The 16,392-nt window shown below is 57.7% G+C and overlaps 1 protein-coding gene across 5 annotated transcripts in view; it reads left to right on the top strand.

Moving 5' to 3' along the window:
* GPR161 (G protein-coupled receptor 161) overlaps nucleotides 1-16,392 on the top strand; it is a 34,607-nt gene that overhangs the window by 12,798 nt on the left and 5,417 nt on the right. For 3 of the 5 annotated variants that reach the window (XM_037035274.1, XM_037035276.1, XM_037035273.1), the window contains 5 exons: nucleotides 1,323-1,749; nucleotides 4,518-5,242; nucleotides 10,150-10,254; nucleotides 15,876-15,995; nucleotides 16,096-16,221. In XM_037035274.1, the coding sequence (XP_036891169.1) occupies nucleotides 1,367-1,749; nucleotides 4,518-5,242; nucleotides 10,150-10,254; nucleotides 15,876-15,995; nucleotides 16,096-16,221 (1,459 nt within the window). In that variant the 5' untranslated portion in view covers nucleotides 1,323-1,366. The remainder of the gene's footprint in view (nucleotides 1-1,322; nucleotides 1,750-4,517; nucleotides 5,243-10,149; nucleotides 10,255-15,875; nucleotides 15,996-16,095; nucleotides 16,222-16,392) is intronic. The other 2 variants (XM_037035277.1, XM_037035275.1) reach the window with 1 other exon arrangement.

Genomic DNA, 16,392 nt, shown 5'->3' with positions numbered 1-16,392 from the left:
TTGGCGGACCACACCCAGAACCGCGTGTTCCACTTCGGGGACGACAAGTCGAGAGGGGCACAGACATCCATGAGCGAGTCTAGAGCAGGGAGCCCGAGCTAGTGACCGGCTTAGAAGGCATCTCAGGAACGGGGAGATTTTGTCTGGAGAAGGGAGAGCAAATAACTCGTGACGTATTTCGAGGCCGTGGGGTGGAGGAGAGGTTAGGATTATTTGGTCCTGCCCCAGTGAGCTGGCCTGGGACCCGCGGTTGTGGCCCTAGGGCCGGGCTCCTCGGAAGGGAACCCTGTTACTAGTGCCGCGGGTGAGGGCAAGGGCTGCTCCACAACCTGCCAGCTCTGCGTGGCCCGAGGAGTTTCGGCGGAAGTGTGGGGTTTGGGGGGAAGGTTTCTGGAGAGAGGCCGGCCACCCGTGGGTGGCATTTCAGGCGCCTGGTTCTCCATGCCTGGCTCGTGCAAGAGCAGTGTCTGCTTTCTCTCTGGTATCTTCCGTTTGGGAGGAACAAGAGCAGGTGGGATTCTTTAGCTGACGAAAGCGGGCAACAATTTAGGAGAAACGTTCATCTGTCGCCTTCCACGTTAACATGCGTCAACCTGGGGTTTCAGCCGAGACGCCGGGCAGCTTGCTGAGAGCTGGAGCCGCACCCTGAGGAGATCAGGCTCTGTGGACCCAGACCTGTGGCTCGTGCCCCCCTGCCCCAGCCGGGCGATTAGTGCGGGGACCTCCAAATAGCCCCCACAGGGATCCTGCTGTCAGACTCGAGTGGGCACACGAGTCAGAACCACGCAGAGTCTGGTCCTGCCCATCAGAGGGGCGCCTGAGGTGCTGCCTGGCCAGAGAGCAGGGCTCAGGGTTGGGGTGGGGCGAGGCAGCAGCCATCAGGGACCCCATGGAGTTGCCCGGGTCTGAGAGCAGCAGACCCAGTGTGCGGCCCATTAACCGCTTGGAACAGAACCACCGCCCCAGCCTGTCTGTTTCGAATGCAGATTCCTAGGCCACGCCTCTGGCCTCAGAGACCAGAATCAAGCCGCGGGGCCTAAGCAGCAGCTGTTTGAGCTGGCGCGCAGGTGATTTGGTACATTCAAGGTTTGGGCTGCCAGCCTTGGTGGGATTGTTAGGGTCGGTCAGAATGGAGGAACGCCTCGTTCAAGGGCTGGGGTGGGCCGCACACATAGCCGCCTGTGTTGAGCTTGGTGGGAAAGATGGCGGAGGGGCTCTGGGTGGGCCTGGCGGCCTGGGGACCTCTGCTGCTCTCCTGTCCGGGTGACATGACCCCACTTGATGAACCTTCTCCTGTCCCCCGCTCTTCGCTGTCCTCCCAGACGCTCAGCATGCTGCACCCGCCCCACGCCCAGGTGCGCTGACCATGAGCCTCAACTCCTCGCTGGGCCACCGGAAGGAGCTGAGCAACCTCACGGAGGCAGCCGCAGCGGCGGCCACCGGCGGGGGCATCGTCGTCGCCGAGTTCATCGCCATCGTCGTCATCACCATCTTCGTCTGCCTGGGCAACCTGGTTGTCGTGGTCACCTTGTACAAGAAGCCCTACCTCCTCACCCTCAGCAACAAGTTCGTCTTCAGCCTGACCCTGTCCAACTTGCTGCTCTCCCTGCTGGTGCTGCCGTTTGTGGTGACGAGCTCCGTCCGGCGGCGATGGGTCTTCGGGGTGGTCTGGTGCAACTTCTCCGCCCTGCTGTACCTGCTCATCAGCTCGGCCAGCATGCTCACCCTCGGGGTCATCGCCATCGACCGGTGAGCTGGCCGCGAGGCAGGGAGCAGGAGAATTAAGGGCGGTGTGCAAAGGGGCCCCCCCAGGGCGGCTGGCCGGCCCCTGGGACTGTGACGCTGGCTCGGTTGTTTGGGTGTCTGCTCTGTGGGAGGAAGAGCACGCAGAGCTCTGCCTTTGCTCCCGTCCCCCCGGCCAGAGGCGCTCGGGTAGTAGCTCATCTGCCTTGCATGGAGTTTTATTTCTGTATTTATCACACATTTCTTTGCCACCACATTGTTTGGTACCATGGAACACAGCCTGGAGCCCTCCTCAGGCCGAGAGAGAGAGAGAGAGAGAGAGGCCAGAGCCCGGAAGTGGGCATTCAATCCCAAAGTCCATGTGTCTATAATCTGTGATATGTGTGTGTATTGACATGTAATTCTCTCTGTGGTTTTGTTTTTCAAAAGAGGGTCCATGGCTTAAAGCAAGTTCTAGGGACCTTCGATCTACAGGTTATAGGTGAGAAGCAGGCTGAGGAAGGCGCTGCATCAGGGAAGGTCAGGCTCGCTGTGTGCGCTCTGCTGCTTTGCCCTGGGCCAGAGCTGGGCTGACGGGAGGTGGTGGGGACACAAAGAGGAAACCTGTCCCCTGTCCACAGCCAAGGGACCTCAACAGTCGGCTCAGTCCAGGAAGCCGGGGAGCAGGGGAGGGAGAAGACCCAGGGAATGAAGACGGTGGCACCCGGGAGAGATGGCATGCGCTTGTAACAGTCTGGGTTGTCCCTTGTCACTGGATGGCGGACACAGTCGGTCCGAAGGGGCCCTGCTGTGAGGCCCCTCGGCTGCCCCCAGCAGGTGCCTCAGGCTCCTGCATTGCACTGGCTGGGGGGGTGGGGGGGGGTTCTGCAGGCCTCATGGCCCTGGCAGCGCGGCTCCTCCCTCTAGCTTCAGCTTGCAGGTGGGCGTTTTGCCGACGGTCACTTCGTTCCGCCCAGGCAAGGGTGCCCTCCCTGGAGGTAGGGCGGGGAGGATGCTGGCAGGGAAAGGCAGAAGGGACACGCCAGTCATGTTGTCACTGAAGGAGGCAAATTCCCGGGTTCTCTTGGGACCACCAGGGTTTAGCTGGACTGTCCACCCAGGGCCCAAGGCCACACTCCTTCCGGCTGTCCTCAGTGCGGAGGATGCAGAGTGAAGGAAGCGATTGGGCACGGTCGGGTGGGGCGGGTGGAGCTCTGGGGCTTGGATCGCAGGCTGGTTAGTTACAGAGAGGAGGAGCCGGGGTCCGTGTGTTGCATGCGTACTCACTGGGGTGGCTGCCACTGGTGGAGGCTGGCTCTCTGCAGGCGAGCCCTCCCGTTAAAACCAAAGTTGTCACCAGAGGTGTGGGTGACAGCGGAGCTGGGGAGCCCGTGCGTGCATGACGGCTTTTTGGTTGCACCTGACATCAGGAAAGCCCCCTCTGGGGACTGAGGGTCCTGCTGAGCCCCCATCTAAAGTGAGCTGCTGGAGAACAGACGGAGATGGGTCTCTTCAGGAGACAGTCGGGGCAAGAAGCAAAGGGACCCCCTTGACGTCAGTCCCCCGTTCCCCTGCGGGCCAGGGAGAGTTGCTCTTTTCTCTGTTTCCCTTTGAATCTGCAGTGAGGCCTGCGTGAGGCTAAAATGGAAAGCGTGAAGTTTCAAATCTGTGAAATCCATTTTTTGTGGGCAAACGAGGAAATGCTTGCTTTCTGCCTTGTTGGTGGTGTACATTTGTGCACTTCAGTGGACATGTGTTTTGCCCCTCACGTCCCCCCAAGACCAGCCACCCCCTCCGGGGGTGGGCCAACATGGGCCATGCTCTGGCCAGCCTAGCAGACTCCCTCGGGTGGGTGGGCCCCTGGGACTCGGACGCAGCTGGGAGACATCACTGTCAAGTCCGCTGGGCTTGCTCTCGCCAGAACCCTCGTCAGCCAGGGATATAAACACTGTTTGTTACAGTAAAGCAGAAGTCTTGCCATAAAATGATAGTGGTCACGGGGTCTTGAGATGAGCCAGAAGGCTGTGTTGCAAAGGATAGCTAATCCATCGTAATTCTTTCACGACTGCCGGGCAGGGCTGGTCCAAGGAGAAAGGGACAGGTCATACGGCCGGCCTGGGCTTCCCAGCCCACGGTGCAGCCGCCCTGAGGCGGCTGAGGCCAGGGGCCTGCCCATCCTGTCCCAGGGCAGAGAAAGTAGAAAGTAGCCTTGGTTCTCCTTGGAACTGAAGGACACCTTCCCAGAAGTGCCCACAGGCAACACCCTTCACATTTCACTAGCCAGGATGCTGTCACACAGGTCAGTGTCTTAACTGGTCACCTGGCAAGGTGACCACCAGAATGGTCCGATTCATCCCCCAGGCCTCAGACGGGCTGGTGTCCCCTAAGGTCACAGAGGTTTTGCAGGAGCACAGACAAGAGGGGGCCATCCTCCAGAAGGAAGGGGAGCGGACGGTGGCCTGGCAAAGCCCATGCCGTGAACACTGCAGGGCGGCGCAGGGCAGGCCTGTCCCTCACTGGCCCGATCGTCCTCGGGGCTGACCTCTGGCCGAGGCCCCATGGCTGTGCTTCACAGATGGAGGAAGGGGGACCCAGAGAGGGCACCGCGGCTCCCCAGGCCCCGCAGCCCGCAGACGGCAGGGCATGCTCCTGGGGGGATGCCCTCTTCGTCGCCCACCCTTCCCTTGGGTCGAATGTCTGGGCGGAGGGCGCTCTCCACCTGGGAAAGCAGCGGGTGCCCCTCCTGATGTGTTTCTGTGCCGACGCCTCTCTTGCCCCCCTCTGTCCCTTTCCAGCTACTACGCCGTCCTGTACCCCATGGTGTACCCCACGAAGATCACGGGGAACCGCGCCGTCATGGCGCTGGTCTACATCTGGCTTCACTCCCTCATTGGCTGCCTGCCGCCTCTGTTCGGCTGGTCGGCCGTGGAGTTTGACAAGTTCAAGTGGATGTGCGTGGCCGCCTGGCACCGGGAGCCTGGCTACACCGCCTTCTGGCAGATCTGGTGCGCCCTGTTCCCCTTTCTGGTCATGCTCGTGTGCTACGGCTTCATCTTCCGCGTGGCCAGGGTCAAGGCCCGCAAGGTGCACTGCGGCACCGTGGTCGTGGTGGAGGGTGACACCCAGAGGCCCGGGAGGAAGAACTCCAGCACCTCCACCTCCTCCTCGGGTAGCCGCCGGAACGCCTTCCAGGGCGTCGTGTACTCGGCCAACCAGTGCAAAGCCCTCGTCACCATCCTGGTGGTCATCGGGGCCTTCATGGCCACCTGGGGCCCCTACCTGGGGGTCATCACCTCGGAGGCCCTCTGGGGGGAGAACTGCGTCTCCCCGAGCCTGGAGACCTGGGCCACGTGGCTGAGCTTCACCAGCGCCATCTGCCACCCCCTCATCTACGGGCTCTGGAACAAGACCGTGCGCAAGGAGCTGCTGGGCATGTGCTTTGGGGACCGGTATTACCGGGAGCCGTTTGTCCAGCGGCAGAGGACGTCCAGGCTGTTCAGCATTTCCAATAGGATCACAGGTAATGTGGGTGCCTGTTGGGGGGGACGCTCCCCCATGGCCAGGGGTAGCCCTCAGTCCCCTCGGCCTCGTGGACAGGGTGAAGGCGGAGGTCTCACGCTGACTGCAGCCTCAAGGAGCGATGCGCAGGTTGCCTTTGGGGGTGTCCCGGAGGGGTCCCCTGTGATTCCCACAGCTTCCCTGAGCAGCCCAAGGCAGGGACGCCAGAGTTCAGGCATCTGTTTCCTCTTGCCCCACCTGTGGCCTGCTCGAGGCCTAGTCCCTTCCGCCTGAGAGAACAGAACCAAAGCACTGGACCAGCTGCCTCCGCTGGCCAGCCCTGCCCTCCTGATGCTCTCAGAGCAGAGGCCCCCACACCTCAGGGCTCACCGCTGCAAATGCTCCTCCTTGGGTCCTTCATCCTGGGTCACTGGTGTCCTTGATTGTCCCTCGTAACTCAGGACACATCAGAGCCAAGCTTCAGCCTTCCACCCCCCACACATGGAAATGTCACTGCCGTGTACATACGTGACACTCCTCTCCCTTGGATAATTAAGAACAAGCAGGGTCCTGGGGGGCCACCTGTCACCTTTGAGGAGACCCAAAGGAGTCGCTCTAGGACTCTCAGGCTCAGGGAGGAGTTGGAATAACAGAGTCCGGGTCCGCCCGGCATCCGCTAGGGCGTGCCTCTCATACTCTTCGCGTCTCTCAGACAACGGACGTTAATTTGCCTGCCGTTTGGGAGGCTGGAAGGTGAAGGTCAGAGTGCTGGGTGGGAGGGTGCTGGTGAGCGTCTCTTCCTGCCTGTCACCTTGCTGTGTCCTCACGTCGGGGGCAGGGATGGGACAGAGCAAGCTCTCTGTTCTCTTCTTACGAGAACCCACCCTCCTGAACTCATCTGCCCCCGCCCCCAAAGTCCCCATCTCCAAATCCTGTCCACATGTGGATTCGGGTGGGGGGGCACATTCGGTCCGCACAGTTGGGTCAGGTCTGCTGGGCTTCTCCACGGGCAGGTCGCTCTTTCTCAGGTCGTAGTCACTCAGTGCAACAGAGCGGCCACTCCGAGGCTGTCCTGTGAATGTCCCGTTTCTCCGTCGCCTGTCACCCGCTGTTCGTGGCGCACACGGTGGGTCTTGCCACCAGCAGTCACTGCCCTGTTGTCCCTGTCCCATCAGGGGAGAAGGAGTGGGATTTTTAGGGGGACCATTGCCTGGATGCGCTGTCGGAAGAGCTGTGTTAAGGCTCTTATCAGATAGTTCCTCAAAGGGCCCGTTCAGGCCGAGGGTCTTCCCTGTGGCTGAGGGCATTTTGGGCAGCGCAGACCCTCAAGTTGACATTTCCTCTTCTGGAAATAGAGGGCTGTCCCCCTCCCCTCTCAGGAGGGTGGAGAGAAAGAATAACCCTAATTATCACCAATGCTCAGTGACCATGATGATAGGACGTCCTGTGAGGCGGTCACATGGGCCGACCCCCCTGGTTTATTTCCTGGGCTGATGGGGTGGTGCTTTTTGAGAGACGAAGGAATTCTGGGACTTTTTATTGTGACCAGCGTAGGAACTGAGTCTCCCCGTACCCCGGTATTTATTTTATTTTATTTTATTTATTTTATTTTTTAACACTAGATGAGTGTTTTCTCTTTTTTTTTAATATTTTATTTATTTATCTTTAGAGAGGAAGGGAAGGAAAGAAGGAGAGAAATATCAATGTATGGTTGCCTCTCATGTGTCCCTAGTTGGGAACTGGCCTGCAACCCAGGCATGTGCCCTGACTGGGAATCGAACCGCGATCCTGTGGTTTGCAGGCCCGAACTCAATCCACTGAGCTACACCAGCCAGGGCTTGTACCCCGGTATTTTAGCCTCAGAAATGCCCGCTCCCCTGACACTGGCCACTTGTGACTTGCGGAGCCAGGAGTACGTTCGGGATGTGGTTTTGTTTCACTGATTAACTTACCAGTTCAGATTCTGTAATATCACTTATCTTCTAGGCCAGAAAGAAAATAGTAATAACTAAATGTTCTCTATTCCGATGATGTTGAGAATGAGGGAGGGAGAAAATGAGGAAGGAGAACAGCGGGAAGCGGGTAGACAGAACAGAAAGAAGTGTCTGCTGTCCAGGCCAAGAGCTCCCAGGCAGGCGGCCTGGGCGTGGCCTGGAAGAGTTCGTGAGGCTTTGGGGAGGGGCGAGGGCACCCGCTGTGGCTGGGTTGGCAAGTTCAAGGCAGCTGGCGGTCTGCGACTCATTGAGCGAAGAGCAAGCTTGTGGGCTGATTTGGGGTTGAAGTGTGTGGGATCAAGTTGTTGGCCGTCTGCAGGAGTGGGGGCCCCTGTCGTCTCTTCCCTGGAGGTTCTCAGGAGGAGGAAGAGCAGAAGGCAGCACCTACCTGCTCCACACCCTGGCCTCCACTCCCCTCTCTGGTCCCTCTGGCCCAGCCAAAGCTGGGCAGACCCTGGTCTAGCGCCCTCTGTAGGCACGACTTAGAAGTGCAGGAGACTCCTCCACCCCTGTCCCAAGCCTACCCTGGGCCACCCCCTCACCCTGGAGAGTGCGTGTCCTCTGGTTGTCATCCAGGGCCCAGAAGGACGATAAGATCCATTCCAAAACCAGCAAGAAAGGACTGGGAGGCCCCGCCTTACCTTCGAGCCTCTCCATTTGCATGGGCACCTGCAAAGCTGTGATCCAAGGAATCAGGACACGGAATGACCATCTCTCCAGACGGGGCCTGTGAGCAGAGGCTGAGTGGAATTCCAGAAATACCTGGAGCTCCCCAGCCGACTCCAGGAAGCCGGGAGTTTTATAAACACGTTTTCATGTTTGATTTGGACATAGATTTCAGCCACAATCAATGGATTTTGTTTCCTCATTCTGTCGGCCCCCATAGAAGTGCCAAAGGTCAGGTTTTCCCCAGGGTGCCAGCTGTCCCCGGGCCACCAAAGTGCCTCCTGCTTGTTCGGTCTGGTCAGCAGACTCCCGTGGGCACCCCAGGAGTTTTGGGAGTGGCCTAGACACCGGGGGAGGGCGACCTCTCCAAAAGCCACTGTCTAACGTTCGAAGCTCCTGGGACGGAACAGAGCCTCCGTCCCCAGGGGACACCGGCTCACGTTCGCCCAGAGGCCCTGCTGTGCTCCCAGGTGGGCGGCTTTGAGGGGCCTGGGCTGGAGGGATGGGGGCCACCCTTTGAATCTTCCCCCTTGCTCCCCCAAGTTCCTCCCCCAGGGGGTCGCCTGGGGTGGAATGAGGCTCCTAGTGCTTTAGTCTCTAGTGTTGCTGGTGGCTCTTCTAGGTGCCCCATCTCTGATCCCTGCGGCCGGGCCTGGCCTGTCGCTTTGTGCCTAAAAAAAAGAAAGAAAACAGAAAAGAACACCTTCGTACCAGGGGTTGGATAGGTTATTTCAGGTGAAAAACCTCAGGGTCACTGCATCCACTCTAGCGGTACGTGACAGACCGACCCCGAGTGGCGAGGCCACCCGGCTGCACAGTCTGCGACCTCCAGCTGAGCCACACGGGTCTGGCTGCTGCGCTCCCTCCCACTGGTGGAGACCAGGGCTTGTTCCTGGCTTTTGCCGCAGCCTCAGAGTCGGTGTCCAAACCCCACTGCGGCCTCAGCCTGCCCAGCTGGCAGAGGATGGTCCCCGCCGGCTCCTCCCCAAGCTGGGCTCCTTGCTGGAACACAGGCCTATTCTGGGCCCAAGACCCTGGAGGGGGTGGTCTTGTGGGGTCTTCCCCCTGTCCCAGCCGACCACACCAACCGCGGGCAAGAGGGTGATTCCCGAGTGTCATGAAGGGGAAGGTCTCGAGGAGCCTGCCCTTTCCTCCACCACCGTGGGGCCCCCCTTGGCTCCAGAGAACAGGGGAGAGGGTAGGTCTGTCACTGGTCCCCTCAGAAACATCCGTTTAAAAGTACAGGCCAGTGCGCCCACCTCTGTGTGAGTGCCCTGCGGTGGTCAGTCTGCCAGAATGCAGGTCCCCTTTGAGGGAGGGGACCCAGACTTCTGAGCCCAGGTTCCTACTTCTGGGAGCTCCCTTGTGTCCCCCCTCTCATGGGGCTCCTTCCACTCACAGGTTCGCTGTTTTCTCATCGTCCCGAGGACTCCCTGCATTGCCTCCTCTGGGGTCCGTTTTTTTTCCTTTCTTTTTTTTATTCCTCTGTCTTTCGAGCGGCGCCTTTCCTCACACGCCTGGCGGTCTGGGCCATTTCTCCGTCATACATAACAAGGCCCTGGGCAGGTGGCGCATTGGCTGCAGGGTGTCCAGCCGTCAGTGTCCATAGGGACTGTGTCCACTGTCTTGGAGGCCAGGCCTCCTGTTTCCTCCACTCCCCCCCGATGCCAGGGACCCACTGCTTCCTATGAAAACTCTCTGTTGGGCCCCATCTGCCTGCAGAGACTGCAGGGGACCCCCCTTTCCTGAGCTTCGGGGCCCCGGGTTGGAACCAGCTCCCTGGGCCCCACCTCTGACATCAGCTGTCCCTCATCCCCCCCCACACACAGGCCTCCTCTTCTGCTTGGGGGTTCAACCTCCTGTAAGTCCCTCCCTGTTGGTATTCGAGTGGGATCTCAGGAAGTCGGCACGCTCCCACATTCCACGTCAAACTGGAGATTCGCCCAGGGCCGTTCACCCGTTCTCTCTCCCGCCGGCCTCGCTGGAGGGACGTTGTCACGGGAGGGCCCCTCTGGGGGACCCGCCCACCGTGTCACAAACGTCCACCATGTCACAAACATCCACAGTGTCACAATGCAGACTGCCCTGGGCCGGGGGCAGGAGCACAGCAGGGAGGGTGGCCGCCGAGGGCTTCCTGCCTGTCAATGGGTTGAGAGCCCTTCTGGCAGGGAGGGCAGGGGACAGGAGCGCGAGGTGAGGCCGATGGGAGGGCCACTCTGCGTGGGACAGCCGCGTGGTGGGTCCAGTCAGTGCTGACTTTGCCTTTCAGACCTGGGCCTGTCCCCGCACCTCACGGCACTGATGGCCGGCGGCCAGCCCCTGGGCAACAGCAGCAGCACGGGAGACACCGGCTTCAGCTGCTCCCAGGACTCAGGTAAGCCTCGGGCAGGTGCGCCTCCCCCGTCCTGTGTCCCTGGTGCCAGGGTAGGCACAGGCGGCTGGCCCCTGCCGTGCTGTGTGGAAGGAGTGCGGGGGCTGGAGTTGGGAGGGTCGTGGCGCTCCTTCTGTGCCTCAGTTTCCTCCAGGGTGAGACAGGGACCTCGGTTCTGTTCTCTCGGACGTGCGAGGTGGTCATGAGATTCAAATTAAGCGGGAGCCTTTGAAGGGTAGACACGCCAAGTGTGCGGATGACCGTGGCCAGTCTCTGGAGTCCGGCTCCTTACGAGCCGCGCTGTCCTCGGCAAGGTGCTTCCTCTCCTCCTAAACCTTTGCGTCTCCGCATTTGCACGTCAGGGAAAGCGGACACAGTCGAGGGCAGCCCCAGCGAGGTCTGATACCCTCCCTGTCACCGTTGTGACGTGCCCTGCGCCCCGTCCCCTGGGAGAGACACATCTCCACCACAAAGCCTTCAACTCCTCGAGGAAGGCCACGCACCCCAGGGCTCCGTGGGGCCAGGGTCTCTCCTGGCTGCCCATGGGGAGCTGGGTGCCGCCTCTGTGCCCACCACGCATGCTGCGGGGCTCTCACCAAGACCCGGGGGCGGGGGTGAGAGGGCAGAGGCTGCCAGAGTCTCCACCAGCCGTCCGCAGTTCCATGTAGCTGGAGAAACGCCAGATGTCACCGGCCTAGGGCTCCGGCGTGAAGGGTCACAAAGCACCAGGCTGGGCAGTGGGTGCTTTGCTCTGGGCCCCTGTTGCCGCTGCTGGCAGCTTTAGAAAAATCGCCTTTGCCGTGACCTGTGTTTCTTCGCCCGAGCCTGTGTCAGGGCACTCTGGGGGCAGGCCATGGTCAGGCACGAAGGCAGGCCTTCTTGTCCCAAGTCTTCCCTGAGAACGTTCCCTCGCCTGGCAACCTGCAGGGCTGATCCGGTGGTCACACCATCCCCTGTAGCCTCGAGTCCCTCATGTGATTTGAAGGAAGGGAAGGGTCTCTGTCACTCTTCAGGTTATTCCCCCAATTTAAGACAACCCGCAGGGATCCAGAGTCATTGTGACATTCGTTCATTTAATAAATATTTGCCAAGCCCCTACTTTGACCAGACATCACTGTGCTGGGTTCCAGAGACCCAGTGGTGAACTGCCCTCCTGGGACTTTAAGTCTGGTGGGGAGACAGGCATCCCACACCCTTGGAATGGGTGAGTGGTGTGGGATGGGAACGATACCTCAATAATTCTGCTGTTCAAAGATTGTGAGAGACTTCCGGTCAAGATGGCAGAGTAGGAAAACACCATTCTTGCCTCATCCCACAACCACGTGAAAATTACAACTAAATTACAGAACAAGCATCATTAGGAGCCATCTGAAGATAGCGGAACTGAACTCCTAAAACTAAGGATGTAAAGAAGAAGCCATGCCCTGGCTGGTGTGGCTCAGTGGATTGAGTTCGGGCCTGCGAACCACACGATAGCGGTTCGATTCCCAGTCAGGGCACATGCCTGGGTTGCAGGCCAGTTCCCAGCAGGGGACTCATGAGAGGCAACCATACATTGATGTTTCTCTCCTTCTCTCCTTCCCTTCCTCTCTAAAGATAAATAAATAAAAAGTTAAAAAAAAAAAAGAAGAAGCCATGACGGGACTGGTAGGAGGAACCAAGACCCCAGACGGGAGGGTCTCACACCCACATGTGGCGATTAAGAATCAGGAGGGACACCACGACCACACAGGAGCCTCAGCCCCATGCCGGGCTCCCTTGCTCAGACCAATACCAGGAAGAGGAGTCCCCATGACATCAGGCTGTGGAAATCACCGGGGACTCCATTCAGATGAGACAGAAGGCGGCTGCAGACCCAGGCGTCCTCTGTAAGGGCCTGAGCTCACAGACCCTCACCCTGAGTGCCAGCAAAGGGACAGCAGCTAAAAAAGCACCAGGGACACACTGGGAGAAACTGGGTTGTCTGGATTCAGGGTGAAGGCTGGAGGGGCAGCTGGCCTTGGGACAGAAGTGCTGGCCGCTGCCACTGCTCCATTGTGGACCCTCCATTGAGGGTCCACAGCCTCCAGCAACCTGGCTCACACCTCTTACCCCACCCAGGTGATTTCCTGAGGCCCCCACCTCCCACAATTATTGTGCAGCAGCCGAACCTCCTTCAGTGGCTTCTCCTCCCAACTGGCCAGCCTCTGCCTGTGCTACAGACTTTTCTAAAATCTCTCCAAGGTCCACAAACCCCGCAAAAGCAGCATCTGGCCTGCATATGGCCTGGACCTCTTGCTAAGTGGCCCCCAGCCCAGCAGGAGTGGCAGCCAGCCTCAGTTCACAGCATAGCCTCTCCCAGTACCTCCATTTCCAGCATGGGCAACATCCAACCACAGATCACTCTGGGACTCCTCCCAGGTGGCCCCAGGCCAGGCACAGGCACAGGCAGCAGCTGACCTTGGCCTGCTCTGAAGTCCTCCCAAGAGGCACCAAAGCCAACACACCCAGTGGTCAGTTTCAGACCATACCAGAGCACCCCCTAGCCAGTTCCGCAGACGACACACCCAGAGGGTGGACTCGGCTGGGGCCTGGGTCCCACTACAGTGAGTCCCGCTCATGGGGTCCACCCTGCACAACAGCTCATCCGCTGTGGTCACGGCCAGACAGCCTGGAGACCCTCCCACCCACTGACTGCCTACAGCAATCAAGGCTCAACGACAACAGGAGGGCGCACAATCCACAAACGGGACACCCGCAGCACACCCGGCTCAGGTGACCGGGGCGGCTGCATCGCTGGGCCTCACAGGACACCTCCGATGTCAGGCCTCCCTGTTGGAGACTTGGAGAGGTAGCAGCTCTACCTAATACATAGAAACAAGCACAGGGAGTCAGCCAGAACGAGGAGACGGATAGTTATGTCCCAATGAAAGAACAGGAGAAACCTTGAGAGAAACAACTAGATTAAGTGGAGGCCAACAATCTAGCAGGTGCAGAGGTCAAAACACTGGACATAAGGATGTTCAGTAGCTTCGGGGGAGAACAGATGGACTCAGTGAGAGCCTATACAGAGATAGAAGGCATAGAAAGGAGCCAGTCACACAGTATCTGAAATGAAGAGTACATCAGAAGGCAGCAACAGGAGATTAGGTGAAGCAAAGGGTTGAGTGAGCGCTTTGGAAGACAAGGCAGCAGAAAACATCTACTCAGAGGAGCGAGAAAGGAAAAAGGATTTTAAAAAGGGAGGACAGTGTAAAGGACCTCTGGGACAACATCAAGTGCAACAACATTGGCATCACAGGTGTGCCGGAAGGAGAGATCAGGGGTTGATATCTGTTTGATGAAATGATGACCAGAAACTTTCCCAGCCTTGTGAAGGAAATAGACATGCAAGCCCAGGAAGTGTTGAGAGTCCCAAACAAGACAGAGCCAAGGAGACCCACGCCAAGACACGTCGTGATTAAAACGGCAAAGGTTAAAAACAAAGAATCATAAAAGCAGCAAGAGAAAAGCAGTTAGTTACCTACAAGGGGGCTCCCTTAAGACCTCCAGCTGATTTGCCAACAGAAACATTTCGGGCCAGAGGGAGTGGTGTGAAAACTATTCAAAGTGATGAGAAGCAAGGACCTACAACCAAGATTGCTCCACCCAGCAAAGCTGTCATTTGGCATGGAAGGGCAGATAAAGTCCTTCCCAGACAAGAAAAGGCTAAAGGATTTCATCACCATCAAACCAACAGTTGAATAATAAGCCCTGGGTGTCAGGCCAAGTCCCAGTAGGGGGCGAGTGAGAGGCAATTGATTAATGTATCTCTCACACAGATGTTTCTCTCCCTCTCTTGATCCCTCCCTTCCGCTCTCTCTAGAAATAAATAATTTTAAAAATAAAATATGAATAATAAAATGGCAATAATTACATTACTTATCAATAATTACTTGAAATGTAAATGATTACACCACATATAATAACAAACTCAAAATAGATTAAAGACTTAATGTAACGCCCAAAACCATAAAACTCCTAGAAGAAAAAATAGGCAGTAAACGCTGTGATATCCTCATACTAATATCTTTTTGGATACGTCTCCTCGTGCAAGGGAAACAACAGAAAAAATAAACAAATGGGACTACATTAAACTAAAAAGGGTTTGCGTAGCAAAGGAGACCATTGACAAAATGAAAAGACAACCGACCAAATGGAAAAGGATATTCACCACTAATACATATGGCAAAGGGTTAATATGCAAAGTATGTAAGGAACTTATATAGCTTACCAAAAAAAAACCCACACAGAAAATTTTGATTGAAAAATGGGCAGAGGACCTGAATAGACACTTCTCCAAAGAGGACACACAGATGGACCACAGACGCATGAAAAGATGTCCAGCATCACTAATCCTCAGTGAAATGCAAATCAGAACCACAGTGAGATAACCCCCCACACCTGTCAGGATGGCCATCATCAATCAATCAACAAACAACAAGTGCTGGTGAGGACGTGGGGAAAAGGGAACTGTTGGTGGGGTTATAAATCGGTGCAACCACCGTGGAAAACAGTGTGGGGAGTGCTCAAAAATTAAAGGTAGAGCTACCATCTCATCCAGCGATCCCACATCCGGGTAGGTATCCAAAAAAAAGCGCAAACAAACACCAAAACAAATGACAACTCAGAAAGATACACGCACCCCGATGCTCCTGGCAGCGTTATGTACAACTGTCAAGGTGTGGGAGTGGCCCGAGGGTCCGTCGATGGGTGATCGGAGAAGCGTGTGGTACATACGTCCAATGCAGTATGACTCAGCCATAAAAAAGAACCAAGTCGTACTATTTGCCAGGGCATGGGTGCACCTGGAGGGTATTACGCTACGTGAAAGAAGTCAGACAGGAAGACGCGTACCATGGGAGTCCCCCTGTATGTGTAGTCTGAAACGCCAAACAAACGAGTCCAAACCAGAGGCAGAGGTCCAACTGAAGGAAGGGGGTTGGGCTGAGTGAACGGGGAAGGGATTAAGAAGCACAAACTGGCAGTTACGGCCTCGGGGCCACGGCGGGCAGCCCGGGGAATACAGTCGATACTATTGTAACAGCTGTGGGGCGTCAGGTGGGCGCACGACTCATCGGGGGACCACTCTGTGAGGTCCACACATGAGTAACCGCAATGCTGTACGCAAGAAATTAATATATTTTTTATTGAGTGTCTACCGTAATTGGAAAAACATGTAGTGCTTACTTAGTGCAACACATTGTAACCACAATGACAGAAGTTCAAACCGTAAGAGGGATCCTTCAAAACACACAGCTCTTTCTCTGGGACCCCTCCTCCATGCAGCCCTCCTCCCCGCCCCCAGTCCAGGTCTGGCCCACTTGATGCTTCGTGTGCACTCGCGGCAGCTCGGAATGCACCGCTCTGCGGGTGTCACACGGCTGCATCTTTGCGTGTCTGAAGCAGTCCCGGCGGGTGGCTGCACCCTCCTCTGAAGAGGATGACACAGCATTGAGTTCCTGGGCACCTGCCGCAGGGCAGCTCAGTGCACTTGACCATGGGCTGGCACTAGTGGAAGAACGAGATCCCAGGTGGGGGAGGAGGGGGCGGTGAGGAGGACGCAGCCGGCCAGTCCTCTGTGCACACCTTGACCTTGGTCTTAGGGACGGATGTGATGCTGCTGGAAGACTGCATATCGGATGACCAGCCCCCCTCCCACTGCACTTGCCCCCCGAAGAGGAGGAGCTCGGTGACCTTCGAGGATGAAGTGGAACAGATCAAAGGTCGGTGTGTGGGGGCGGGGAGGGAAGGATCCGAACCAAACCTCCGGCCCTTCCCCGTCCAGCCCCAGCACACCAGGGCTCCACCTTCGCCCACCTGCAGGGTCCTCCTCCCTCGAGTCCTCGGCTTCCCAGCTGACTGATCAGGCAGCTGCCAGACTGGGCAGGCCCGGGCTGCCGAACTCTACGCAGGCACACATGTCCTCAGACCGACTCCGTCCTCCCCAGAGTGAGTGGCAGGGCAGGGACAGGCCATGTCCCTCCCCGTCTTCTCATCATTTCAGTCGTCGGATCCTCATCCTGGGGGTGGGAGTGGGGGGCGCGCCTGAACCTTCGGGGTTACCTCTGACCCTGAGGTTGTCCAGGACTTTGGGGACCTGAGCCAGTGCGGAGTGGAGTG

The sequence above is a fragment of the Sturnira hondurensis genome, unplaced genomic scaffold (genome assembly GCF_014824575.4).
Source record: "Sturnira hondurensis isolate 20B ecotype Veracruz unplaced genomic scaffold, ASM1482457v3 Scaffold0022215, whole genome shotgun sequence".
NCBI classification, from domain to species: Eukaryota; Metazoa; Chordata; class Mammalia; order Chiroptera; family Phyllostomidae; genus Sturnira; species Sturnira hondurensis.
This window is presented reverse-complemented; position numbering and strand designations above follow the sequence as displayed.